General features: G+C 52.6%; 6 protein-coding genes across 6 annotated transcripts; 3 read left to right on the top strand and 3 right to left on the bottom strand.

The window, feature by feature from the left end:
- Positions 1-139: 139 nt before the first annotated feature.
- Positions 140-2,167, bottom strand: M406DRAFT_94271 (uncharacterized protein; the record flags this gene model as incomplete). The annotated part of the gene is made up of 5 exons (XM_040926271.1): positions 140-261; positions 372-783; positions 864-987; positions 1,101-1,801; positions 1,895-2,167. The coding sequence occupies 5 exons, from the start codon at positions 2,165-2,167 to the stop codon at positions 140-142; spliced, it is 1,632 nt and encodes a 543-aa protein (XP_040774219.1).
- Positions 2,168-5,701: 3,534 nt separating this feature from the next.
- Positions 5,702-6,765, top strand: M406DRAFT_94269 (uncharacterized protein; the record flags this gene model as incomplete). The annotated part of the gene is made up of 2 exons (XM_040926270.1): positions 5,702-6,054; positions 6,152-6,765. The coding sequence occupies 2 exons, from the start codon at positions 5,705-5,707 to the stop codon at positions 6,735-6,737; spliced, it is 936 nt and encodes a 311-aa protein (XP_040774218.1). The 3' UTR covers positions 6,738-6,765.
- A 263-nt stretch (positions 6,766-7,028) lies between these two features.
- M406DRAFT_48425 (uncharacterized protein) lies at positions 7,029-8,078 on the top strand (the record flags this gene model as incomplete). Its single annotated transcript, XM_040924364.1, has 1 exon — positions 7,029-8,078. One exon carries the CDS (start codon positions 7,029-7,031, stop codon positions 8,076-8,078), a length of 1,050 nt encoding a protein of 349 aa, XP_040774217.1.
- Positions 8,079-8,138: 60 nt separating this feature from the next.
- On the bottom strand, positions 8,139-10,455 carry M406DRAFT_352272 (acid protease; the record flags this gene model as incomplete). Its single annotated transcript, XM_040922677.1, has 4 exons — positions 8,139-9,461; positions 9,555-9,747; positions 9,847-10,155; positions 10,235-10,455. 4 exons carry the CDS (start codon positions 10,453-10,455, stop codon positions 8,229-8,231), a joined length of 1,956 nt encoding a protein of 651 aa, XP_040774216.1. The 3' UTR covers positions 8,139-8,228.
- A 1,987-nt stretch (positions 10,456-12,442) lies between these two features.
- M406DRAFT_279313 (uncharacterized protein) lies at positions 12,443-13,592 on the bottom strand (the record flags this gene model as incomplete). Its single annotated transcript, XM_040918379.1, has 4 exons — positions 13,152-13,592; positions 12,970-13,077; positions 12,772-12,893; positions 12,443-12,694 (listed from the first exon to the last, which is right to left on the bottom strand). Coding segments are annotated over exons 1-4 (789 nt in total), but the record flags the coding sequence as incomplete, so codon positions are not given.
- A 2,063-nt stretch (positions 13,593-15,655) lies between these two features.
- M406DRAFT_108544 (uncharacterized protein) lies at positions 15,656-17,277 on the top strand (the record flags this gene model as incomplete). Its single annotated transcript, XM_040915306.1, has 3 exons — positions 15,656-15,732; positions 15,813-16,525; positions 16,623-17,277. The coding sequence occupies 3 exons, from the start codon at positions 15,656-15,658 to the stop codon at positions 16,640-16,642; spliced, it is 810 nt and encodes a 269-aa protein (XP_040774214.1). The 3' UTR covers positions 16,643-17,277.
- Between the last annotated feature and the right edge of the window lie 1,367 nt (positions 17,278-18,644).

Below are 18,644 nucleotides of genomic sequence, written 5' to 3'. Positions count from 1 at the left end.
TTTGTGGAATCTACCGACCAGCTTCTAGTTCCTGTACAAGTCAGGTGTGTTCGCCTTGTTGACCGTCTAATCAGTAGAGAGATGCACCCAGGTTCTCCAGTTATACTTATAATCTGCCTGTCTGCTCGCCGGTTGTCAATTACTTCTTGCTCTTGAGGGCGTCGTCCAAAACCTTTGCGGCAGCAAGAACATCCTCGTCTCTGAACCTCTTGCCGACGAGCTGCAGAGCAATGGGGAAGCCGTGGAACAACTCCGGGTCATCTGCAAGTTGCCATGTCAGTTTTTAGCCATCCAAAATCACAAGGAAAGATTCCCGTCCCGCAGATGAGACCGCAGAGCATGGGATAAGATCAGTCAGTCAGTCAACTCACAAGCCTTCTGCTCCTCCTCGTCCTTCTCATTCATCGCCTTGAACCCTTCATCCTTCCCATCCACGACCTTGTCACACGCCAGCCCACTCGGCAAGACAGCCGCCGGAAGATCCAGGATGTTCCAGATACTCGTATACCCCCAATACCGAGGCTGGCCCTGTAGAACACCTGCGCCAGGGTACACAGGACACAAGATGAAGTCCACACCGCGGGTCTTCATGAGCAGGTGGTGCTCGCGCCGGTAAGTCTCGCGGGCGACGTTGAGGTCCCAGTTGTCGGGGATGGTCAGCGGGGTCTTGCCTGTGCTGATGGAGAAGTCCAGGGCATGTTGGGTTAGAGGGAGGATGGGTTCGCCTGTGTTGGACATGGCGGTGAGCCAGCGCTGACCTCCGTCTGGGAAGTATAAAGGAGCCTTTTGGGAAGGAGGATGATTAGCAGGAGTGAAAGTATGGATATGATAAGAGGGGAAGGAAAGAAGAGGAGAAGGCGCACGAGAACATCCCAGCCGCGCTGGTGATCGTAAGGTTCCCAGTCCACCACCTTGACGCCGGCTTCTTTGAGCCTCGAGACTGCATGTTTCAAGGCTCGTAGTATTGGAGGATGAGGCTTGACGATGCTGTTCCAAATGTATGAATCGTCAGTAAATGTTGCATACTTGGAAAGAAGAAGAAAAAAACCAAGTAACGATGGAAAGACACAAGAAAGATTTCAAGAAAGAAAGTGACCAACCCATCATCCCACAAGACACCCACGACAAACTCCCCCTTCCCAAGCTTCACATCCTTCCTCCAAGGCACAGGCATCAAGCTCGTCTCATACTCCCAAGGCTCCTGCTCCAGCACACTCCTCATCCAGATCTCCAGCCCTTCCACACTATGGGCCAGCGGGCCCGCCACGCCACGAATGCTCTCCTGGCCCAGCGAGACGCCCGTCTGCCCGAGCACAGGCACGCGCAGCGCCGTAGGCCGCAGGCCATAACAAGCATTAAACGCAGCGGGGATGCGCACGCTGCCGCCAATATCGGTGCCGATACCCAGGGCAGCACAGCGGGCGCCGATGCTCACGCCCTCGCCGCCCGAGGAGCCACCTGGCGACAGCAGCAGGTGGCGCGGGTTGAGGGTGCGGCCGAGGATGTTGTTCTCGCAGTCCAGGTGCATCAGGCTCTGGGGGATGTTGGTGCGGGTGATGAGGACGGCGCCGGCCTGGCGGAAGAGGCGGGCGAGGTGGGCGTCCTGGGCGGGCGCGGGGTTGGCGATGAGGGCGACGAAGCCGCCGTGGTTGATGTGGTTTGCCAGGGAGAGCTGCTCCTTGACGGAGACGGGGATCCCGTGGAGCGGGCCCGAGAGGCTTCCTTGGGTGGCTAGGTGGGTGTCCAGGTCGTCTGCGCGCTGGAGGGCCTCGTCGGCGAGGAACTCGGTGACGAAGTTGGTCTGGTGAGAGTTAGAGAGAGAGGGAACAGAGGTGTGTTGTTTTGGGGGCTGAAGAGAGAAGGGAAGAGAAGAGAAGATCATGAGTTTAAGTACCAGCTGGTGAATAATGACAGACTTCTTCAGAAAGGCCGTCACAACCTGTCTCACTGTCCACTTCTTGGTGCGATATGCTTCCAGCAGCTGAGGCACGTCCTGCTCCGTGATCTCGACCTCCTCCTCTGTCAAGATCCCTGACGTTCTGGGCACGTCCACGACGTTTTGCTGTGTTTTCGGAGGCAGCTTGTCCTCTGGCAGTAGCCACTGCTTTGGGGTTGACTTTTCCCGGGCCTCGAGGGCAACCTTGACTTGCTCTTGCCACGGCGCCATGTCTGATGATGAATGATTGGTCGATTTCTAGTGGCTTGTATTGGAAACTTGCAGTGCCAGGTCCTTCTTACAGGTGTACGAGTAGTTTTCACACTTGTAGTTTTCACGAATCGTCGTCTACAGAATGAATGTCTGCTGTCTCTTGAAGGTGAACTCGAAGAGATGCGGTGGTGGTTCAAGATAAGCCAAGCGGTACCGCAGTGTTAGTTCTAAAGTGCCGGAGCCGACTGCACTGGGCCGAATGAAACCGCGGCTGTTGATAGTAGCGAGTCCCGCTCAAGAAAGCAAATTCCGGTGCTATCCGTCTTCTGCATTGTTAGGATCCGAGGTCTTGGGTTGATTCATTTGCATCTCTTGTTCTTGTTGTTTACTCTTCCTTTTTCTCATCGTTATTTCTCTGTATAAGTACATTGTCCCTCTTCATCTCATAGTATTGAAATTAAGAGTCATCACACGTTGTCTAGCAAGTCGCTTGGGTCTGTTGATTACCTGTCAAGTCTAATGACTTACTTACGCTCAAGTCCTTATTATCTGCTGTCGGTGTTCGTATAGCTAAATAACTAAGTAATTACTCGAATACTTTATTCTCTCACGTAAGCAACTATCCCATTAGGTTCAGAGACCTTCGTTTTCTTTTTTATACCTTGAAGCGCAGTTCTTTCTATACGAGAGAACTCGCAATCGAAGTCTGAAGATTGGTGTCAGACGCATCTGTTCAGCTTCCGCATGAGACTGTTGTGGAGGGGATGGTAATCACCGCGCTACGGCGAGAAGCTCCACGCCTTTGTCTTGGACAGACATTGTGACAATAAAATCAAAATCATCTCAGGGCCAGCCATGCTACATTATTCTTATGCCTTGGTATTTTGCACTAGCAAGTTGCGAGTTTATTCTTGTTGCTTATTCTGCTGCTTTCTTGTGGAACGTGAGACAATTCATCAGAACGCCTATCGTTGACATAAGCCATGCGAGTCACAGTGCTATCGACGCAAGTCTGGACGCCATTGCGAGACCGCTTATCGTGTCTTCAGCATCGCGCCAGCCGGCCTATCTCCGGGTTCTGCCGTGAGCCTTGCTCTCTTTCCGTGTTTCGGGCGTTGTTTCGTGCGGCGGATCCCTCTCGTATACAGAGGAATAGCCGTACGAGCTGTAGTCCGCCTGGCTGCTTGTTGGATAAGTTGTGCCACCGTATGTGGGATGACTGCTGACCTGGGCTGCCTGAGTTATGGCTCCATATGCTCCTCCACTGCAATATGCTCCTCCACTGGCATACGCAGTAACTCTTGGATCCATGCTGGGAGACAAGGTCGGTGCCCAGCCACTATACCCAGGGGCATTCGATCCAGGGTATGTAGCATTGGCTCCTGAGAGGCTCCTTCTCTCCATCTCCCACCGAGCAGAATCGTTCTTGAGGTCTTGAATCATGCTCTACCGGATCGATGATTTTAGCTTGGGGCAATTAGGTATCGACTGGATTTAGGAATACTTACCGGAGTAAGAGGTCTGTAGGCGGAGACACGGTAGCCTTGCATCATTTGGCCAGTGGTGGGATCCTGCAGGAATTCCCGCATTAGTATGCCATTTGCTGCTACCTTGGTTTCATCACCACAGCGCGCGGTGTATGAGGAGGAGTTGATTTGGTCATACTTGGTATGTTGCAGGTCGAACAAGCGCATCATTTCCAAGATAGCGGCAGATATCAGCAGTGATAACCTCTCGGTTTATCCCGTTACCGGGGACGAAATACTCGTTCTGTCTGGGCGAGCCTTGAGGCGGAATACCCAAGCCTGACCTTGGATCTGTACGGTCGCCTCGGATTCGACAGGCGCAAATCAATCCGGCACAGATCGGACACCCTCCAGCCTTGCTTGAGAAGCCGGACGAAGTTTGCTCGGGCGTGGTCCACGACGTTGAAGCTTGGGGTGGGACTGGGTCTTGGACCACTGGTTTCGTCACAGGTTTCTTCACCCTGCCCCACTCTCTTGGGGCATTTAATATCGGGTATTCAAAGTTGTTGTCAATGCTAGGATCGTACGGCTCCAGGATCTTGGTATCACTTTCGTCACTTTCGTCACTTTCTTCGCCACCAGACGACAGTAATGACGGGCTGCCGTAATCGAGCACATAGGATGGATAAGAAGAAGATTGATTTTCCTGCTGCCTTAAACTTCAATTGACTGATTCTCCAAGGAAATGAACACGCATCACATCAAATATAACTTTCAAGATATGGTAGACACACCTGTTGTGACCCAAACGCATGTGCCGAACTGCGTTCTCGTGGTATTTCTACAGATCAATTCGCCACCTGCTTGAATGCTTCACGTCAAGTGAATTGGTGGTGCTTCCGCTGTCTAGGTGATTATTTGCTCCGTCTCTTCTATCTTGCTGTATATCAATGTTTACGCAGTATACACACAGCACGCGCTCTTCCCCCATTCCCAAGCAGGGGGCCTTGCGGCTTGAAAGGTCAGACAATGCAACATTCCCAATTCTTGCCCAGCGATTTTCTAGATAATCGATGAACCATTTCGAAATAGCTTACACACAGTGATTACAGGTCTCAGCCAGGGTTTTAGCGACAATGTTTGGCCATCCGGCTAAGGAAGAGTCCCAACTCGTATACAGGCCGTGTTGGCAGGGCGGAGTCTCATGGGTTCCATCTATGATCAGGTAGGGTACGGGAGTATTTTCCAGTTGCCAGGGGTGAAGAAAAGCTGCATACTTCTAAGGCCTGCTCTACAAGAAATCAGACGAGGTTCAGCTAGAAGTTTCGAGGGACGTGGATTGAGGGGCTGTGAGAGTTGTCTGTGTTGAGGTGTGGCGAATGAAAGGTAGAGAAAGCAGTTGAGTTTATAACGGAGCTTAGTTGCGTAAAGAGAAAGCCTACTCATTTCCATGTGAATCACTGCTGCTCATTAAGTATTGCTTGTCATTCTAACACATGTTTGTGAGTTACAGCTATTAGTAGGATTACAGCACTCCCATGTTGATGTAAGTAGATAGCTATACAATGGGAACCACTTTCAATTGCTTCCAAATGACTGCCTATTTCTAACATCCGTCATCTCTTGGAGTGGAAACAAGGACATTCTCCACAAGAATGTACTTGTACAGACCCAACAGTAACTCCTAATTCCGGTGGCTGTTTCCATTGCCAAGCCCAAGTCATATCACTCCACACCTAGCAAAGTATCGATCTGCCAGAGACTGCTGAATAATGGTTCATCTAGGCTGAATGACTATTTGTTTCTCAATTTGTCAGGACCTCTTCACTTTGTTTCAGAGACTGGATTAGCATGCTTTATAACTTGACAAGTCTCTAATTCAATTATATTCTTCTTGCCTTTCTCCCTTCATCCCTCCCTTCTTCCCTCCCTTCCCATTCACAACGCTGTCATCATAATTAAAAACGCCTTGCGATTCAGACAAGATTGTCGCAGGTCATGGGCAGACTGGCTATTCATTAATTTAGTTCCTATCCGCCTACGTCTTAACATTCAGACCCACTAATAACTGCACCCACCCCAGCACAACATGTCCACCCCTCTCTCCATCCTCATCGTAGGCGCTGGCGAGCTGGGCGAGGCTATCCTAACCGCCCTAGCCCAGCACCCAGCCCGCCCCTCCGAGACCCCGCTCCACATGCTCCTCCGGTCCGAGTCCATCAACGCCCCGTCACCAGCCAAGCAGGCCTCCAACACCAGGCTCCAGTCCCTAGGCGCACATCTCGTCCCTGGCAACTTTGTTGAGGATGATGTCTCTGTTCTCGCGGCTACTTTTGGGAGATACGATGTTGTGATCCAAGCTGGCGGGTATGGGTTGCCCAAGGGAACGCAGTTGAAGTCGGCGGCGGCGGCTTTGCAGGCTGGTGTGAAGCGATACTTGTAGGCTTGTCTTTTTTTCTCCTTATTTTCTATATCTCTCTTTCTATAACATCCATCATAGTCTTGCTAACAGAGCCCCCTCTGATCACTTTTCAAGCCCATGGCAATTTGGCGTAGACTATGAAGCCATAGGCCACGGCAGTGCCCACGAGCTCTTCGATGAGATGCTCCAGGTCCGTCACTTGCTACGATCCCAGCACAGCACGCACTGGACCATCATCTCGACAGGCCTGTTCATGAGCTACCTTTTCCTGCCAGACTTTGGCGTCGTGGACCTCGAGGCCAGCAGCCCGACGGTGCGGGCCTTGGGCAGCTGGGAAAACAAGGTGACGGTGACGACGCCTGTTGATATTGGGCGTATGACGGCCGAGATGGTGTGGCACCCTGAGAGCACGCTGGACCGGGTGGTTTATATTGCCGGGGAGACGGTGTCGTATGGACAGCTAGCGGATATTCTGGAGGAGACGCTGGAGTTGGGGCTGGCGAGGGAGGAGTGGAGGATGGATTTTCTCAGGGCAAGGCTGAGGGAGAATCCAGATACTTTGTGGTACAAGTATCAGTGCATCTTTGGGGATGGGAAGGGTGTGTCGTGGGATTTGCATGAGACACTAAATGGGCAGAGGGGAATTAAGATGATGACGGTCAAGGAGTATGTTCTAGCTACGTTCAGTATCAGACCATAGGTTCACCATATGATATCCTGTATAATAGCTGACAAGTCCGATCATTGTCTGTTATGTACTTGTACTGAACGTGACTTGGTAATTAGGCATCGGTTCTAGAGAACTCCGACGCTTCCGAACCACCTTGACCTAGTGTGTTATACACATCTGACAAGAGCTCCACCTTGCCAACATTCAAAAGTACCGAGTTCTATCCATCAACTCGATCCTATACTCACATAGATCAACTGTCTGCTGCTTCCTCCCCATCCACCATCGCAATTTACCGTCATGGCTCCCATCCCCAAGACAATGCGCGCCATAGTCTGCGCAACCCCAGGGCCCCCCTCCGTCCTCCAAATCCAACACATCCCCATCCCCGCTCCGCAACCAGGCCAAGTGCTCATCCGCATCCTCGCCTTCGGCATCAACCGTGCCGAAATGTACACCCGCCAAGGCCACTCTCCAGGTCTCCAGTTCCCCTTGATCATGGGCATCGAGTGCGTAGGCGTCGTGGCCTCCCTGAATGCTTCCTCTTCCTCTTCTTCTTCTTCTTCTTCTTCCACCCCTCCCAGGTTCCCCCTCGGCCAGCGTGTTGCAACATGCATGGGCGGGCTGGGGCGGCAGATCCCGGGCAGCTATGCAGAGTACTGTTGCGTGCCTGAGGAGAACCTGCGGCGGGTGCCTGACGAGACGACGACGAAGAAGGTCAGTGTCGCACAGATCGCTGCGCTTCCCGAGATGATGCAGACGGCGTGGGGCTCGTTGGAAGGGGAAGGGTTGGACGTGCAGCCTGGCGAGAGCGTCCTCGTGCGCGGGGCGACGAGCTCGGTGGGGATCTGTGCGCTGCAGCTCCTGCGGGCCAGGTTTGGAACGAGTCGGATAGGTGCGACGACGAGAAAAGCGGAGCGCGAGGACATGCTGAGAGAGGCTGGAGCGGACGAAGTGTTCATCGACGACGGGTCAATAGCTGAGAAAGTCCTGGGGAGTGGTGGAGAAGGAGGAGTAGAGACAAGGTTTGACAAGTGTCTGGAGCTCGTGGGCACGACAACACTCCTGGACAGCGCGGCGTGTCTGAGGCCCAAGGGGACTCTGTGTATGACGGGAATTCAGGGTGGGCAATGGGAGATGGAGAGGTTCAGTCCCATGGCGGTGCCAAACCGGGTGAGGCTCTGTGCGTATGGAGGAGGGCCGGATGATTTCCATCGGATGCCGTGGGAGGAGCTGGTGAGAGATGTTGAAGAAGGACGCATCAAGATCCCTTATAGGGAGTTCAAGATGGAGGATATACAGGAGATTCATGAGATTATGGAGTCTGGTGGAGGCGGTGCCAAGATGGTGGTTGTCATACGCAACGAATGAAGATATTCAAGTATTTCTTTTTTTTCTTCTGTCTTTTTTTTTTTTTAAAAAAAAAAAGGGGAATAACACCATTCTGTCTAGTAAATTAGTATTATTGGTATAAGCCTGCCACCACCACCTTTTCTTTTTCTTGGGTCCATTCATCCTGCTTTACAGTCTGCCTTCCTGAGGATCGTATGCTGGGCTATCGTAACGCGTCTGCACCTGGCTCAGCCTCCCATACTCCTCCGTCGACTCAGGCGCAAGAGGAATCTTGGCTTCATCGGCCGCAGGAATTTCCGAGTCCGCCCCAGGGATGGGCATGGATCTCGCCTTGCTGGCCATCATCCTCCTCCAGATAAACACTCCGCTTCCGAGAATCACCACTCCGGCTGCTGCAGCGCCCACGCCCACGCCAATGCTCACAGATTCCGAGCCAGATGTCTTGGAGGAGGAGGAAGAGGAAGAGGAAGAAGACGAGGAGGACGAGGACGAGGACGAGCTCGAGCTTTTACTCGAAGAACCTTTGAGCGCCGCAGCCGCCGACGCAGTGGCATTTGCCAGACTGACATAAGTCGGCACCTCTGCATGACAATTTCCGACCGTAGGAATGGCATTCGTATCCGTGCCCTTCGAAAAGGCAACTACTTCAGTTCCGCAGTCGGCTGCCTGCCCCAGGAGGATCTGAGGCACCTCCCAGTCGAACACGGCATACGCATCCCGCAGCAGAGGCGCACCTAGGATCCAGGATGTCGGCTCGTCCGACTCGAACGTGTTAAGATAGCAGATATCAGGGATCGACCCGTCGCTCTGGTCAGCACTGATAGCATCGTCGTCCACGTCGTCGAGGCCGTTGAACCTGTTGAGATTCTCCAAGTCCTCGGCCGACAGGATGCCGGTGAGGTTCAAGTCCTTGGCCAGCTCAGCGACGGTCGTGTCGAACATGAGGGCAAAGTCAACAATGTTGGTCTCATAGATGATGTTGCGGTAGTTGTTACGAAGCACAAACCCCGAGGTGCCGTCGAAACCGTACTCGACTGCACCCAGGCTCGCATTCCTCGTGGCGCACGGCACCACACAGAGACCATAGCTGCCGTTGTACTGGGCGCCAAAAGCGTCGCAGATGGGCTCGAGATAACCCGTGGGAATAATGTTGTTGGGCGTGCCCGAGTCCAGCAAGGCGTAAAAGTTGGACGTGTACCCGCTGAGCGTATCGCTCCCCTCCGACGTGGTCACGCCTACGCTGCTGACAGAGATGTTGTACGAGTAGATGGGCCACGTGTAGCCGTCATAGCTCTGGGGGAATGTGAAGATGCGTAGATCACCTAGCATGTCTGAGAATTTTCCCTTGTCGATGCCACCGAAGATGAGGGATCCGGTGGTCTCGTTGTCGTCGCGGAGATCCTGTTGCGCCAGATCCATGTCAGCTTAAGAGTGACAAAGGAGAAGAAGAAGAAAAGTGAGTGATGTTGTAAAAAAGCAGGAAAAAAAACTCACCAGACTGAAGGCTGCGCGGTTGATGAGACCCTGCGAGGCCATGTTGGCCAGCGGCAGTTCGTAGCTGGCATTAGAGAACAATGCGTTGAGGTCGCTGTTGTCCGAGGGCGGCGTGTTGTTGTATCCGTACCAGTTGTTGGGAGCCAGGCCAAGAATTCCAATGGCAACACCAGTCGATTCCGAAGTCACGCCGCTAAAAAGAAGAAGGAAAAAGGGTGATTGTAAGCAATGAACTTTTTCCTCCCCCTCATGGGTGACGGGACGAGTGTGGAAACAATCTAGGAGAACTCACAATTGCTGCTTGTCAATAGCTAGACCAGCCACCTCAACCGTGTCCGTATAATAGTCATACACAGTCTGACTCGAGTCGCCATAAGACAGCGTGTTCATAGTCCCTACTTTCTTGGACGTCTTTGAAGACGCTGGGTCATACTGTCCTACGCTCCGACAAAACTCGTCCGACAGAAAGTCACTGCCCAGCGAAACGGACTCCTGGGCCACGGAACAGTTGGGGTTGACCCAGAGCTCAGAGCTTCCGGTGTCAATCATGAGCATGGTGTCCTGTCCTCCGACTGTGATGTTGATTGAGTATCTCCGCTGCCTGTTTTGGTCGAATCTGTATTAACACTGTTGTTCCACCTGGAACGAGAAAGACGTGCGTAGAGGGAATATGGACGTACAGATTCCCGACGGTTGCAGATCCCGTCTTTGACTTTGAGGATGCTCTGCGTGTGACGGACGATCTTCTCTCGACATTTACAGGGACGTCTGCCCTCTTGAGAGGTGCATGGATGAAGCCTGGTCCAGTAATGGAGGGAGAACTCTGTGCTGCGCGGGTGTCCAAGGCGACAATAGCCCTTGGGAGCGCAAGAAGCGCAGCAAATTGTGTGAGTTGCACCATGGTATGACGATCGTGAGTGTCTTTTCTTACTGTCAGCTCAGAAGACGTTGACAAGTAAGCAAGAATTCAAAGCAGCGATAGCAGCCACTCTCAGGACCAAGACATAAAGCTCAGAGCTGGGAGGGAGAGAGCGAGATCTATATACATCGTTGCCTCAATTACTTATTCATCATTTAGTATATCCAGCTCTCAAACAAAAAAGAGTGTTGGATTCTTTCAAAGAGCCAGGATTCGATTCCGCTGCCCGACCAACTGCAGTGCCACCACACTCAGAAACCCACACGCGCAGGCATCACCGCGCCGCCAGACACGTCAGAAAACGGGGGGTCCAGCGTGGGCATGCATCCATGCATTGACGGAGCGCGAGACAGCAAAGAAAAAGACACATGGAGCTCAGCCGTAGTCCCCCTTCCCTCCAGGAAAGGCCAGACACAACGGCCGGACATTGTCTCTTTCTCTTTCTCTCTTGCAGGCAGCCAAAGTAAACACTGCCGCTGCAGCCTGGTTGTCCGTTCTGGTTGGACGATGCCAATGAATTCACCAATCAACGCGCTGCTGCTGTGTAGGCTTCAGACCCCACTGAAACCCAATGGCCAGAACTAGCCCAGCGGCCTCCTTCCACCCGCGTTCAGCTGCAAAGCCAGGCTGAGGGGCTGAAAGAAATAAGAAAAAAAGAAAGATGACCAACTGCAGCGGCCAGGGGATCCACACAGAGTCACTCTGCCCCCGGCCCTTCCAATCGCTGCTCTGCAGTGGTTGGGGGGCTTTGTTTTGTTGTGCCGGCATGAGGAGATCGATCGTTACAGAGCGGCCGCCCCCGCGCTTTTCTTCGTGGCTCAGGTGGCGCCCGAGTGTGTCCTTCGGATCCTGCGGGAATTCGGTTGCGACGTACAGGGTTTTTTTGTCTCTTTCGTATTTAACTAGACTTGCACGACGTTAGCTTTAAATGCGCTTGTTTTTACAGAGTATAAGAAAGTGCAATGTGAAATCGCCCGGGGCTGCAGACCCGGCCATCTGAAGGAGTGTCGCTACAGAGTTCGGTCCCCGGTGACTGCGTGCCAACAAGTCAACAACTCAATTAGCCAAAATATTGGTGACCAACCAAGCATACCGCCTTTCAATGCTACTTAGAATCCTGCAATAAATATCTTATGTGTGTGTGTCAATTGACTAAGTACTTAGTACGGTTGGCGGAGGCCGCAAACTCACGCAAGATGAGAGATGGCAACAAATTTATTCACTCAGCTTCGTCGTTCATATAATCCATCATATCCAACAACACTCTGCTTTAGGTGCTATGACTACCCAAGTTGCACAGCCGCGTTGCCTTTTCAAAGTTTTTGACCAAGCAGTCGAATCCTAAGAACACGATCGCCAACAAAAGAGACCACGGTACCGTTCAGCCGGCGGACGGATCAGCTGTACGGCACCAACAGCCAACAGCCACTTTCTGTAGGACGACTAATCATTTATCCCTTTCATCAAGTTTCCAGGGTGAGGAACCCGTCGTGCCGCCTCAGCCGCTAAGGTAGGTCATAGCATGCATGTCTGTCTCCTCTATTATTTACCTATAGATATGCATGTGTTATTCTTGTCCAGGTATTGAAGCAAGACCATATAACCCACTCGGCATGGGCAATATCAGATATGAAGTCTGTGAATGGCTAACTTTGGTGGCTGTGCAATGCCAGCTGAACGGCATGACTTTTCTTTGCAATGGCTCGCTGCTCCATCTCGAAACCAAGGCAGCATCAAGAGTGCTTTAATTGACCAGTTGTCAACGCAAGCAATGAAGCCAGACATCTGTGCCTGTGATGAACATGAAAATAAGGAAAATCTCAAAATGTCACTCTCCAAAGTGAGGGTATGCATGTATATATTTACTGCACTTCACAAGAATAAGTTTTGTACGAGACTGTTCTCCTATATTTCCCGCCCTGACGCCGTGAAAATGCCATGTTTATTCCATCCCTTAGTAGATCAGCTGGTCGTCATACGCACGCACGCTCTCCAGGTACGACTTGACCTGATCATAGTCCTTGCACACGTGCGTAGCGTCCCAGCCGTCGCTCCCCGAGTTGTCATCCGGGAAGGTGGTGGCTTTGCCCTCGAGGGCGGTGTCGGCGGCGCACAGCACTGCCTGGCGCATGTAGGCGATGCAGTGGATCATGTGCCAGTGGTGGTCCTCTGGGATAGGGTGGCCTGAGGACAGGCCTGAGTATGTCTGGGCAATGGTGAACTGGAGATGATGTATTGTTGGTTAGCAGGGATAATTATGATGACAATGATATCAAGTAACAAGAGGACGAAACGTACCAGGCAGTGAATTTGATGCGTCACGGACGTTGTGAAGACGGTCATGCCCTCGTACCACTGGATGGGGTGGGGGAGGTTGTTGTACTTGTAGGTGTCATTGACCCATTGGAAGCCCATGCCAACTGACAGACAGGGAAGAGTTTGTTAGTAAGTGATCATATGCTGAAGCAGGAAAAGAGGGCTGTTGGTCGTCCTTACTAGGCATGAGATTGTTCCACTTCTGTAGAACCTCATCGGTGAAGAACTCGGATGTGTTCATCGGCGCATACGATGTGTCGTATTCAAACCGTGTCAGCTTCTGGTTAACTAAACAAGTGAAACAACATTAGCAACCCTTCAAAAGTCCGTATGTGTATGTGTATATATCATGAATGACTAACAGCTTGGTCCGACACCCGTCATATCGCCGACGACCTGCCACTGGTCTATAGGCGGCTCCTTCATCTGGTTCCGGACCAACAAGACGAGAATGATGATGAGCAACGTTGTGTCCAGCATCCACCGCGAAGAGCTGAGGATGCTGCGCAGCGACTGCCTCTTGGACCTCCTCTGCATCTGTTGTGTCTGCCATGACGACTTCTCCTCCTCGCCCATCAGCGACTCGACCTCTGTGCTGGACCTTGAGCTGTGGTCGTGGTCGTGCTCTTCCGTCTTGAGCTGCACGGTCTCATACTTGTGGGACGCCATTATGTCGGTGGAGATAAAATTAAATAGTACGGCAAAAACCAGTTGCTGTATTCAAGAGAGCGAAAGGAGAAGAAAAAAGAATGGAAAAGGGCCGTCCAGCGTGAAAGTTTGTTGCGTTGATTGAGGTGAGCTCCGGAGCTGCCTTCCTGAATCCAAGGAGGAAGAAGAAAAAGAGGAAGAGAAGAAGAGGGTTTTCTTGATTCTTGACCATCCTTCTGGGTGGACTGCGATCATTGGCGCATCTGAGACGACGGGGCCGGGATGAGGCTCAAACAGACTCGAGACGAGACGATGGCGGTTAAAGACCCGAAGGGGAAAGGCGGTTGATCCCAGGCGAGTCGCGCGTTTCAAGGGCGACAAAATGCTTGTTCCCCCCCGGGCAGCACCACACGAACTGGGGGCGTGTGCGTGCAGAGCATGTCGGCCTCTTCAGAGCATCTGGAAGAGAGACTCTAAAACACATTGTGTAAGTCTCTATAATACTCGGGCAGTATTGGAGACTAGTACACAATTCAGCCGTTTTCTGAGGTTCCAGTATGAAGAGTTCCTTGTGGTGATCCACCACCTGGTTCAGATTCCCAGGGAGAAGACAAGGGGGGGGGCTAGGAGCCATTTCTTGTCACCCATTAGGATCAACTAAAGTATCTTGATGACATCTGATGTCTGCAGCTTCGTGCTTGGAGATGTCCTACATTTCTCATCATCGTCATCGTCGTTATCTTTCATCTTCGTCTTCTTGTTACACTGTGCTCGTGAGGTGGTTGAGAGGTCTCAGGTGAAATGGTCTCGACTGTTACCACTCGTGAAACGATGCAAAATGAAAAACACAGCATATTGTCCTTCTTACTTGCTAAGTGCTTCGCAGCATGTACGTGCAGGACGGACAAGACTTATATGACGACAACAACTAAGATTAGACATCTTTCACATGATTCCTCAAGGTATCGTAAAGAAAAATAATTTTAATCAGGACAGACGGCGATTCTGCACGAAACGGCAGCGCCCCGCATGCCGCTGGAGCTCAGTTTCAAGCCTTGAGGGGATGGAGGGCTGCAGAATGCTACCATACGCAGACCAATACATCCCCTTCCCTCTATCAGGGGTCCAGTCCACCTCCCTTTTGCCTTTCCCCACGCTTGAGAGACAAGCTTATTAAGTGCCGCTAGAGACGCAAGACCAGCGTGTTGGCGTTTTCTTGGTGCGGGGGAACTTTGTTAGGCATATGTAAACCATGAATGCTTGTTGTCGACGCTCCAAGCCTGTAGAGCAGCACTTGACTGTTCTGAACACACAGCTACTATATTTACTTTTCCCTGCTGCTCTGCATTCATGCCATGTCTTCTAGACCACGGCTCAGCACGGCACACCTCGCGCGCCTGCTGCCCTCTGATCGAGTGGCAGAGTCTCGCCCTCCTTGGCATGCAGTAGCCTCGACAAGACGGTTCTGGGGGCCGGTGCAAAAGGGCCGGTATGTGCCGGGAGGGGTGGGGATCCTTCAACATTCCCGCCTCCAGCTGCCCGCTCCTTGATGTGATCCCGCCCGAGTGGATGTACTGTCTGTACATCGTAGATCTTTGACGAACTGCCATTTGGTTCGCTGATTATGGCTGCAGTAAACCCCATAAGCCTAATCGACCTTTTCCAATGTTTGAGAAGGAAGATCAGTCACATCGTCCCTCGAAGCGTGCATTTTGCCAAGACCTTCCAGCCTCCTCCGCTGTTGTCTCACGCGCCATTAGACATAGACCAACTAATTTGCATGCCACACCAGCTGCAGGGCTTTCGCTTGTACCGTTGGTAGATAAATCCCCGTGCCGCGTGCGTCTGAGAGGGCGAAGGAGGAGGAGGCAAGAGGAGGGACGTAGCTGTCGACCCGGCTGAACTGGCACGAACGTGATGCTTGGCATCGATCGTGTCGTTCGTGGGTATAAAATCTACTCTGTAATCCCTTTCTTGGTGGTGGCAGAAGGATCGAAGATGGAAGTCCGCTCTCTTCCTCACTGTGTCTCTCTTTCTCTTTCTCACGCACACAGCAACATAGAGCTGCGTATGTTGGATGATCCGCCCTCAGCCCGATGCTACCTGCTCAGCTGCTCAAGTAACGCTCATATATACTCTCCACTGTCTGGTCAGAACCACCACCTCGTACTAGGTCTACATTGAGGCCATCTCGCCAGGCAAGTTTCAAAGACGCGCCATGAAGATCATGACGAGACCATCAAGTCGAGACAAGCTTGTAGGGAAGAGGATAGCCGTCATAGGAGGCACATCCGGGTACATACATGGTTTCCCCTCCTATTTCTTTCGGACACAAACAGAGCTAACTTGACAAAACTCCTCCTTTTCCCACCCAGCATCGGCTTTGGCACAGCCTGCGTCCTCCTTGAACACGGCGCCCACATTACTATCATCTCAAGCCAACAAGACCATGTCAACGACGCCATCCACCGCCTCAACGCTTCCCGCCACTCAACGATCGACCTCTCCACCCCTGCTCCTCTTCTCGTCAGGGGTTACGCGGGCGATGTCCGTGACGAGGCCGCCTTCACGACCCTCCTTCGCGCCGCCGCCCCCTTCGACCACATCATCTTCACATCCGTCGACGGGGCCATCCGCGGCCCTCTCGCGGCAGCAGACCTCACCGATGCGAGACATCTCTTCGGCGTCAAATTCTGGGGCAGCGTCGTGGTGGCCAAAGCCATAGCCGCGCACGACGACATCGTCGTGCCAGGAGGTTCGCTGACGCTCACGGCAGGCGTGGTGGGCCTGCGCGCCAGTAAAGGCACGGCGGTTGGAGGTGCATTAAATGGCGGGCTCCTCTCGCTGACGCAGGGGTTGGCGCTGGAGCTGGTTGGCAGGAGGGTTCGCGTCAACACGGTGGTGCCAGGCCTGTGCCGGACGGAGCTGTGGGACAAGCAGGGCCACTCACGCGAGGTGCAGCAGGAGGTGTGGGCGAAGGGGGCGCGGGAACTCAGTGTTGGGTTTGTGGGGTGGCCGGAGGATGTGGCAGAGGCGTATTTATTCCTTGTGAGGGCAGATTATGCGAATGGGACGACGGTGGTCATTGGTGAGAGACAAGCTTCTATTTCCCCTAGATGGCCCTCGTGCCTACCTCGCCTGAGAGCCTGGTCTTTTGCTAACACTTGCTGTCTCTGTTCTTTAAGACGGCGGTCAGCACATATGAAAGCCTCGATCAGATCGCCTCGTTCACCTGAATGACAGAACAGTGTCTGCCCCTTGGGCTCGCAACGCAATTCTCCTTGAGAGAAGGCGACGATACACAACGCCGCTATCTTTCGTCGGCCAGGCCAAAAATACGGGAGCATCCCCAAGGCTGGTAGCACGAAAAGGGTCTTATTAGACGAACATATGGTCTCGTGGCTGCGGGAAGCTGTCTGACAACCAGTTTGAGGCTAAGGGCCAATAAACCGTGCAGGGCAGCTAGAGATACCGTGAATTGCGACCCCTGCCTGCGAGCATCGGCAGGTAGGTTGCCCAGCATGCCTTGGTATTGACATGAATGCCAGAAGTCAGTAGTAGAGCTATCGCAAGGCGGTGCAACCGTCCAGCCTCAAGGTCCAGCCATCCTCTGGCCTCAGAGGCCACAACAGGCTCTGCAATGATCTGTTCATCTCTCGGTGGCCCCTTCAATCATAGAAGATATCGTGCTCGATGAAAGGAGAAGGAAGGAAGAGCTCGAGGTCTGTCATTGACATTAGGAGAACAATTGCGAGTATGTAATGATCTCTACTAAGTAGAGGGACCAACCTAGTCAGGCTTTTGATTACAGCACTAAAAACCAGTCTCTTTCTTTCCCTCATCGCAGTTTGCTATTTGGGCAGGTGCTACCTAGCGATACACCCAGTCCAATCACAAAGCTGTCTCGGAACCCTCCGTATGGATGTATGACTGGCTGCACATCAAATAAAAGAAAAGAAAAGAAGAAGAAAAAACTTTCAGATGATCAGAATTCAAGGGCCCCAAGAGCACTTCTTTTTTCTGGGTATGGATGCATCGTGGTGGCTGAAAACGACCTATCCGAATGGACGGATGACTGATGAGGGTTGGCTCAATGGGGCTAGGACAGGCACACCTCTGGGAGAGAAAGTTGCTTTTGGCTGTTGGCTGTTGCAGGCGTGGCTTCCCTCCTTGATGCCTTATTACCACAGTAGGGGCCCTTGATTAGGTAAGAGCACGAGGTACGGCACTACGGAAGTACAAGAGTACCTCGAGGCACTTCCTCGACCTGGGCCAAACTCCCTCTTGCACCCCTCCTTTCTCATCTGTTTTCTCTCCTTTCTCATCCTGCACCCGTCTGTTTCGCTCTCATAATCTCACAATTCCTCTTTCTCGCCTTGTTGTCGCTTTGTTGCTGCTCATGCCTTCTCTCAGCTGGTACTCTAGACCTGACGCAACGGCTCCGCACCACTAGGAAAACACGCCTACTTCTAAGATGGGTTGAAGAGAGCGACGCAACTGAGATGGCTTGGAGTAAAGAAGAGCGTGGTTCACCCTGAGCCCACCGCTCAGACAGAAGAGGAATACCAAGAAGAAGATAAAGGAAAGAGAGAAAAGAGGAAAAGAACACGGCACAACAACGTCCCAGGTTTCCCATCACCAGCACACAAGCCCACCCAACCCAGGCAAAAGTGACAGTGACTGGGCTGGAAGGGGTGGGGATGTGACCACCGACCAGGGGCACACCAACCCGCTGCCAATGCCATCTGCCGCCTGCCACACAGCACAACACAGCACAATACAGCACCAGCGGCAGGGTACCACTACTACAGCGGGGGCCCCATCCATCCATCAAAGCATGGTTTGCTGCTACAGCAGCAGCAGCAGCAGCAGCAGCAGCAGCAGCAGGCAGCCTGGCAGCCTCCTAAGTGATCGCCACCACCATTGGAAGTTTCTTATGCACTCAGCGCAGCATCAGAACGGAGCCAGGGAGTAGCTGGCTGGCCTGCCAAGGAGGAAGACTCAAACACAAACCGGCTGATCTGATCTGTTTTTAGTTGGTCTGGTTCTGGTCATCTGGCTCCCGGGAGAGACAGGCCCAAACGCTTGTGGCGTGTCGCCGAATTGGCAGGGCATGAGAGCGGTAGGCTGCCTGGAATTTGTGCGCCATGGTCTTTGAAGCTGAACGAACCACAAGAGTTATTGATCTTGCGTGTGTTCGGCAGACT

This window comes from Cryphonectria parasitica (genome assembly GCF_011745365.1).
Source record: "Cryphonectria parasitica EP155 unplaced genomic scaffold M406scaffold_6, whole genome shotgun sequence".
NCBI lineage: Eukaryota > Fungi > Ascomycota > Sordariomycetes > Diaporthales > Cryphonectriaceae > Cryphonectria > Cryphonectria parasitica.
The sequence above is the reverse complement of the archived record's forward strand: the minus strand, read 5'-3'. Positions and strand labels throughout refer to the sequence as shown.